We start from the raw sequence: 8,915 nt of genomic DNA, 5'->3' as shown, positions 1-8,915 counted from the left end.
ACACACACACACACACACACACACACACACACACACACACACACACATATATATTTCATTTCTAGGAAATTCAAAGAAATTTAAATTACAGTATATCAAAAGATCTGAAAGCTAATTTTCTTTAACAAGAATTCATTTTTAATTAGGGTCTTTCAATTATTTTTAAACTTTTGTTCAAAAATTATAAATCAAGAAAATTATTGGAGGAAAAATTATCTATGCAAATTAACTACAAGAAATGTGTTTTTTTATTTTTATGTAAAATTATATAACTAAATATCAAAATCTTTCTTACATTGTCCCACTATTATAAAGTAGCATGACTGACTTTAGTGTATGCTATTTTATGATCACAACACTTGGGTGATGTTTCTTATTCCACATCACAAAATTATTCCAAATAATTCATTTTAAGTTGAATTTCTTTCATTTAAAATTATTTTTGTGAACTTTAAAAATGTATGTTTAGTTACTTGATTAAAGCATACTCTATAGCATGATTAATACCTATATTTTTAAGTTAATGTATAAACTAATATCAAATCAGGGGTGGGGAACCTGTAGCCTTGAGGCCACATGTGGCCTTCTACTCCTGAAGTGAGGCCCTTTAGGTCCTAAAGTGCGGCCCTTTGACTGAATCCGAACTTCACAGAACAAATCCCCTTAATAAAAGGATTTGTTCTGTAAAACTTAGACCCAATCAAAAGGCCACACCTAAGGACCTAGAAAGCCACATGTGGCCTCAAGGCCACAGGTTCCCCACCCCTGAAACCCATTAGAAGTGCCCATAGAAAATGAATGTTTTATTTTATATAGCTTTCTATCCCAAATAAATTAGCATGAAACATTTTATAGCATAACTTACTAAGGAATCAAATTTATAATCAGTAATATTGAATATTGAATTATAACCAATAATGCTATTCAAAAATTTTGAAAAACACTACAATTGGATATTATATACAAATTACTGAAATGTTTTAATGTAAAAAAATGGAGATATATACATTCAGAATTTGCCATATTTAAAAGTCTCTGAACTACTTACAACCTTAATCAGTTGGAAAATTGTATTTAATCCTAAATAGGTTGCTCTAAAAGCAAGGCCATATGATGGTATAATATATATATGTGTGTGTGTGTGTGTGTGTGTGTATATGTATATGTATATGTATATATACATAATTATATATTTATATATATACAAATTTCTCTCTCTCTATATATATATAAATTTCATTTTCACAAGAAGCACTTAGTTGCAGGAAGTATAAGAAAAATGCAGTATTGTGTATTGTTCCATACAGTTTAATATTCTGTCTCTGTTAAGAGCCAAGTCATGAGAGACTGTAATACATGTCCTCCATGATCTTTGTTTCACAGGTTTAGAGAGACACTCTGAATACCTCTCACATTCTTTACCATCACTTTTCCTTTCAGAGCCTCAGTTTACTCACCTGTAAACTTGTATTATAGGTATTGTATTAACCTGTATTAACAGGTATTGTATAAACCTGTATTAACCCCACTGGGTTAATAATATATGTATTGCATTTGTCAATGTGTTTTACAGCACTTTGCAACCCTTTAAGTGCTATACAAAGGCAAGTTATTATTATTTCCTGATTCTTGAGCACTTTTCCTACTAATTCAATTCAACAAGCATTTCTTACGTGCCTACTATGCACAAAACACTGTGCTAGGTACTATGGCACCATTCCTTAACATTAGGCAGGATTCTGTAATATAAATAATTGAGGTATCCACTGTGGTAAAAGTTGGATTAACTGGAACAATGGAAGATCAGATGATATGAGTCGATACAAAATTCTGATTAAATAATTAAATACGTTTATGTATGGGAGGTCTGTTATGGCTCATTTACTAAGAATGTCAGTGGTATCCCTCAACCTATGAAATCAAAATCATGAAGGGCAGCTACCATGATCTCTCATCACATGACCCTTATGAGAGACATCCTTCTGGCAGAATGTGGGAGATGCTTATGGTGAAAGCAGCTGAAGTATCAAAAGGAAAGTCCAAGGCTAGGTTGGAGACAATTTGTACTGACTTGCAAGAGCTGACTGATTGACATTTACTAACATATTTACTACACCTCTGGGAAAGCTCTATAGGATGAGCAGCACCACTTCCTATGCAGTCACTTTCCTGAATTCTCTTTTAGTGGCAATGTACCCATTGCTACCAAGGTAGGAGATATAATCCTAGCATGGGGAAAGCTGATCATCTGATTTTTCATAGCTCCTCAGCACCTGACAGCCATGGCCACTTAAATCGGAGACCATCAGGGCTTAAAAGTGCTTTAACAACATAAAATCCAGCTCCCTCACTTTACAGATGAGGCAACTGGACCCAAGACAGATAAAGCAATTTGCCCTGGCTTATACAAGTTCACGTCAAAACTAGGACTTGAACCCAGGCTCAAGACTCTTAACTCCATGTTTTTTTCCAATGTACCATGCTGCTTCTCAGTATTCTATTTTGGCAATAAGCAGTGATGATTAATTGTTGGCTGCCATGAACAGATGAATTACTATCTATTCCTCTAAACAGAGAAGTAAGGACTTCTAGTCTCCTCTTAGTATAACATGCTAGTGACTAATTCGCAGTAGAGACAGGCAATAATCTCTTCTTACCTCTTCTTGAAAAAGAATTCTATGTGCTCCATTACAGAAAGCATTACTCACAGTAACCAGAATGAACACTTATTGTGGAGGATTAACTGAAATGTTTGATTGCAAAGCATTCCCACTGGCAAGAGGACACATAACTCAGCTTTTACTGTATATGTAAAAACCATTTATCAATTTACCTTTATGTGTGTTTAAAAAGTAATTTCTTATTAGTTATTGCAAATATGTATCTTTAAAAAAAAAAAGCTGTTGAGTGTAGGGTGATAACTGGGCATGGACCATGATTAAATGACAATGAGACACTGAATTTAGGGCTAGATAGGACCTTATAGATGATGATAATCCAAAGTGTGAGAGATGATCTCTCGGAAGTGAAGCCTCCTCAAAGGGTTAATAGTTTTTGTTAACAGTTCTCACAAAAGGCAGCAATTAGGAGATCACTGGTCATTTGGAGAGAGATAAGGTCAGAAGCCAGATAGTAAGAAGAGTGGGAGGAGGGAGATTGGAGGCACCTGTTGTAGATGGCCTTCTCAAGGAATTTAATTGTACTGGTGAAACACACTCCCTTCTGACCTTGTCAAAACCCCCCTACTCAGTACGTAGCAGAAAGAATAGAATAGCCCTACCCCCAACGTAAAACCCTTGCAAGACTTCCCGCCTCTTCTTGTTTCCAGGCAAACTTGTGTACTGTGTTGCTAGGGAAGATTTCTGTGAATAGATTGTGCCTCCTGAAGCCCAGCCAATGGGATAAAGGGGAAGGGGATTTGGCAGGAGGAGCTCGTGTTATAATAAGCCTTGCTTTTTGTTCCGGTACTTGTCCTCCCTGGCTAGCACCTTTAGGGCGACTAGGGGTGGCACCCTTTCTCATGAGAAAACAATAAACTCCTTTCTGCTTTCAAGGTAAGTAAGTCTTTGTTTTGAATTTGAGTAGTGGTCTCTGTCCCACACAAAAGGAAGGTAAAGTTGCCTACTTAATTTTGGGTTTACTGGCTAGATTTCTCTCTCAAAGACCAAGCCTTAAACCCAATTCACTCTGGAGCTCATAGATTAGACAATGGGTCTCTGCCTAAGCACCACTTAATGATTATTTTTTGGGCCCTCCTAGATCAGAGTGAATGTACTTAGCAACTGTTTCTCTTTTGGCTAGCAACACTGAGGGTCTTCCCTTCCCAGTTTGATTTTTTTTTTGTTATTCAAGGGGCCATCCCTTGACTCTCTTCTTAAAGAGGTCTATTCACTGAAGGGGCATTGCCTCACTGGAAGTGAGAACCTGAAAAGATCTTAGCTTAAAAGGGCCAGGGTCTCTCATTGCATCCTGAGCCTTCTTCAGTCTTTCTGATGAATACCTGGCCACTGGACTGAGATGGCTCTGGAGGAGAAAGTGAGGCTGGTGACCTTGCACTGCCCTCCCTCAAAACAAAGTCAATTGCAAGTCATGTCATCATCTCCCTGATGTCATTGTGCTCTTCCAGAATTAAGGACAAAACACAATATAAACACACAACAATTTCACAGATGAGGAAATTTACATAGATATAGGGTGATAACCAGAGTCTCTCAGTTTCTGGGACAGTGCTCTTTCTACTTTGCCCCAAATAGTCACCTAATGGAGGCAACTAGAGGTAAAAGCATAGTCCAGAGGTAGAATAAGTATGCCCTCTAACATATACCTCACACTTTATAAAGTGACAGGAATACCACAGATATATTCTTAGGGAATCAATCCCCATTCTGTTACAATGATATGTAGTGTATTTTGCATCCATTTTACATAACATCAGATAAGCCTGAATTCAACTTAAACGACATTTGTTGTTGCTTAGTCGTTCAGTCGTGTGTGACTTTTCATGATCCCATAGACCATACTGATCATGGGGTTTTCTTGGCTAAGATACTGGAGTAGTTTCCATTTCCTTCTCCAGAAGTTGTCATTTAGTTGCTACTAAGATCAATCATTACTGAATTTTGTAGAGATATACCAAAAGGTTATAAGCAAAATGTGAGACTGATAAGCTTAAAACTTACTATGTTCCATAGTCCATCATTAATAATTTTGCCACCACTTGTAACTTTAGTCCCATGTTCATTTTTGAATTGAATTTCAATCCTCCCATCACGAAGGGCAAGCAGGAACCATGCTGAGTGATCAAGGGATTCTGCATAGAGTATAACACCTTCTGAGTCATAGGTCCGAAAATCAAATTCAGCTGAAAATCTAACAGTGGAAGGAGAGATATTACTCAACATGCAAAATTTTGGAAGGCTTAGTACATAACTCTTAATTATATTGGCAAATGGTTCAATGGTACTGGTTCAAAAGAGAAACTAATTATCTAGTCCCTTGGAATTTTTTTTTTTTTAATTAAAGGGGCCATCCCTTGACTCACTTCTTAAAGAGGCCTATTCACTGATGGGGCATTGTACCTAACACAGTACCTGTCATATCAATCAATAAATATTAAGCTTTTGCTGTGTGCCAGTTACTGTGTATACTGTACTGAGGCTATGTATATAGAGAATGAAACTATCCCTGTTCACAAAGAGTATACATTCTAATGGCAGAGACAAGTACATATAAAATTGCATACAGAATAAATATTAAAAAAATATGAATCTATTTAAAGTATATAGACAAGGTAGCTTTGGAAGGAGGACATTAGCAGATGGGGAAATCAGCAAAGGCTTCATGAAAATGATGATTAAGTTGCATGTTAAAGAAAGAGAGGGATTTTGTGAAGTGGAGGTAAGGAGGTAGTGCATTTAATGCATGTGAAATGGCCAGTACAAATACGGATGGAGCGATGAGTATGGAGAACAGACAGAAGTTCAGTTTGGCTGGATCACAGAATGCAGGCGGGAAAGAGAATTATGTCCAATGAGACTAGAAAGATAGGTTAAAGACAGCTTGTGTAGAGCTTGGAAAGCTTAACAAAGGAGTTTTATTTTGTCCCAGAGGCAACAGGAAGCCACTGGAGTTGACTGATAGAAGAGTCACATGGTGGGATCTGAGCTTAAGGAAATTTTCTTTGGCAGCAAATATATGATGAATTGGAATGACAAGACATTTAAAATAATTGCAAGGTTATTGGAATAATCTAAGCAAGAAATTATGAGGGCCCAAACCAAGATGATAGCTGTGTAAGTGGACAGAAGTCATATAGGAAAGATGTTGTGAAGGCGGAAACATCAAAATTTTGCAACTAATTGGAGATGTAGGAGACGGAAAGATGGTGGCACTTTCAACAAAAATAGGGGAGTTTAGAAAAAGGGAGGGTTTGGGTAAAAGATAATGAGTTCAATTCTAGATATTTTGAGTTTAAGATGTCCCCTGAACACGCAATTTGACATGCCCAATAGAAAGTTGGTGATGCGAAATTCAAAAGGAGATACTAGGCCTAAATATATAGATCTGGGAGTCATCTGCATAAAGATAATTATAAAACCCAGTAGAGCTTATGTGATTACCAAAAACAAACAAACAAACAAACAAACAAAACAAAAAAAAACAAGTAGAGAAGGGCAAGAGCCCTAGAAAAGAATCTTAGGGAAAAACCATGTATTTCTGGATGACAGATCAGTAGAAGAGACCTCAAAAGAGTGGTCAGACAAGTAGGAGGCAAACCAGAAGAGGGTAGTATCATGAAAACAGAGAGAAAAGCGTATCCAAAGAGCTTAGTGATCAACAGTGTGAAATGCAGCATATAGATAGGCTGAGTTCTAGTAATAAAAAAAGACCTCATTGGACCAAGCAATTAAGAAATCACTGGTAATCTTGCAGAAAGCAGTTTCAGTTGCATAAGAGGCCACATCAGAAGCCGTATCATATCACATTTCTGTAATGAAATACTTTATGTTTTCTTTGTAGTTCCTTATTTGTTATGTGTTAGAATCTACAAACACCCAACATGTTGCATTTCCCAGTGTCCTCTGAATGATGGTCATTTTTAATTCTTGGGAAACCATATTGTTGTTATTTAAATGAGGCCTTTGTTCAGGAAGATGTTCGCAGTTGTGTCTTACATATAAAATAAAGTATACAATAATTCTAAAGTTAGAGATAGAATGAACTTTTTTTTTTCCATAGTCCTTTGGCAAGATTCTTATAACTGTGTAAAGGTTATGCTGATCATAGTTTGCAAAGGGTTTCTTGGGACTTGAAGATGATGAGAGTTTAAATCAGGATTTTGGTATATTGTCATTTGCTTCAAAATATTACCAAAAGACTAAAAGAGAAGTAATTCTCAACTTGTCTTTACAACTTAAATACTTTAAGGGACCCGTGAGTTGTTTCCCTAACTGAATGGAACTATAGAATCCAGGTCTAAGAGCTTCTCTGGAGGCATTCTCTGGTTTAGCCTTCCTACCTTACAATATAATAAGATGAGAGTACTGCTCTTGGGAGCTCTAGTCACCAGAGAGAAATATTCTACAGCACCCATGAAGGTGATTCTTCTATTATTGCCCCACTACATTCCTACTATAAAATGACATTCTTGAGGAGGGCAGCCACAGCTATAACAAAAAGTACTCTTCCCCAGCAGTCACTGAAGGCCCACCCTGAAAATATATTCCAATGATATCCTGGAAGTAGGAGGAACCTGGAAAGGCTAGCTAGGTTTCCCAACAGATTTTCAAGAGGAGGGTTCAAATGAGAAGAAAGAGATATTGCTCTCCAATACCACAAGATGTTTTTACTTGGTATCCTTTTCAACATTAAAACTGCACAAAAATAGTTTTTTAAAAGTCCAAAAGTGTCCATAGATAAGTAAGGTGGACAGTTAACAACATGGTAGGATTTATACGTGAGCCCAGAATTTTTAAAAATCATTTTGCTTGGGGAAAAAAGGCAAATTGTGATTCTCTTACATAACCCTTTAAATATTTTTCTGAATCAGAGTAGTGTCTGGTCAAAAACCAAATTTGTGTGCACTTAAATTCTTCCAGAGGTTCTTTGTCTTGTGAAGAGAATTTTCTTTGCAAAATCATACTAAAATGACAGTTCAAAGAGTCCTCTTTTGGAAAAATATCTCCCTGGAAATCACCAACGTCTTGATCTATCAAAAAAGATGGCAGTTAATCGTTTCTCAGGCATTCTGTACTGATGGCTAGATTACAAATGTGTACAACATGGAAGGGAAAGGAAAAGAAGATTTTTTTCTTAAAAATGGAAGTGATGCCTTTAGACAAGAAAAAGAAATAGGAGGAAAATATTTCCTCAGTGAACTCAGATCCACAAACAGATGATCAAATCGTCATGAACTATCAAAAGGAATGCCCCCAAAAGAATATTTCAGCAGTGAGTTTTTCTATTCTCTTGACAGCATGAGAAATATTTTCTCCCTCAAGATAGCACTGTAGGGTACCATTGTGCTCTAACATGTAAAAAAAGGCAAATCACACTATTTAGAAGAGGAAAACAAAATTCAACTCAATTCAATAATTAAGCACCTACTGTAGGAAATGCTGAATTTAGGGTCAGGAGCTGGGTTCTAATGCTAGTTCTGTCATTTATTAGCTGTGTAAACTTAGCCAAATCACTTAAACTTTCTGGACCTCAGTTGAACTAGATGATCTCTAAGGTCCCTTCTAGCTCTAAAGATATGATACGTGATCCTACAAAAAATCTAAACAAAACAGTTTGTGCTCTCAAGGAGCTTACATTCTACTTGGGGATAACATATGTACAGAGGAGTGAATAGTGAATTCAAGGTAGTTCGAGGAGGTACAGAGTGTTAACTACGGGTGGAAATGTGGGAAGAGGATCAGGGAAAGCTTCATGGAAGAGACAATATCTGAGCTGATCCTAGAAAGAAGATAGGGATTCTGAAAGTCATGGATGAGAAAGAAATGTGTTTCAGACTTGGGAGAGAGTTTGTGCAAATACATAGATACAGGAGATGGAATATATGACTTGGGAAACAGCTAGTAGTCCAGTCTGGTTGGAATGAGTTGGGTGAGGAGAGGTGAAGAAAAACAGAGATGCAGAGACAGACAGAGATACAGGGAGAGACACAGACCGACAGACAAAGACAAAGTCGGAGATGACAGAAAGAAACAGAGATAGAGAGACATACAGAGAGGTAAAGATAGAGGAAGACAGAGACAGAAAAAAGAAAACAGAGAAACAGAGAGAGACAGGAGGCAGAGAAGAGAAAGAAGCAAAGACAGATTTTTGGTTAGATGTTTTACTGTCTGATAAAAATGCCCAGATTTTATAGGCTTATATATATATATATATATATATATATATATATATATATA

General features: G+C 36.7%; 1 protein-coding gene across 2 annotated transcripts in view; it reads right to left on the bottom strand.

Moving 5' to 3' along the window:
- PROS1 (protein S) overlaps positions 1–8,915 on the bottom strand; it is a 112,111-nt gene that overhangs the window by 21,020 nt on the left and 82,176 nt on the right. For both annotated transcript variants that reach the window (XM_027835847.1, XM_027835856.1), the window contains one exon: positions 4,680–4,869. In XM_027835847.1, coding sequence (XP_027691648.1) covers positions 4,680–4,869 — 190 coding nt within the window. The remainder of the gene's footprint in view (positions 1–4,679; positions 4,870–8,915) is intronic.

Source organism: Vombatus ursinus, unplaced genomic scaffold (genome assembly GCF_900497805.2).
Source record: "Vombatus ursinus unplaced genomic scaffold, bare-nosed wombat genome assembly UNPS02004422.1, whole genome shotgun sequence".
Lineage (NCBI taxonomy): Eukaryota > Metazoa > Chordata > Mammalia > Diprotodontia > Vombatidae > Vombatus > Vombatus ursinus.
This window is presented reverse-complemented; position numbering and strand designations above follow the sequence as displayed.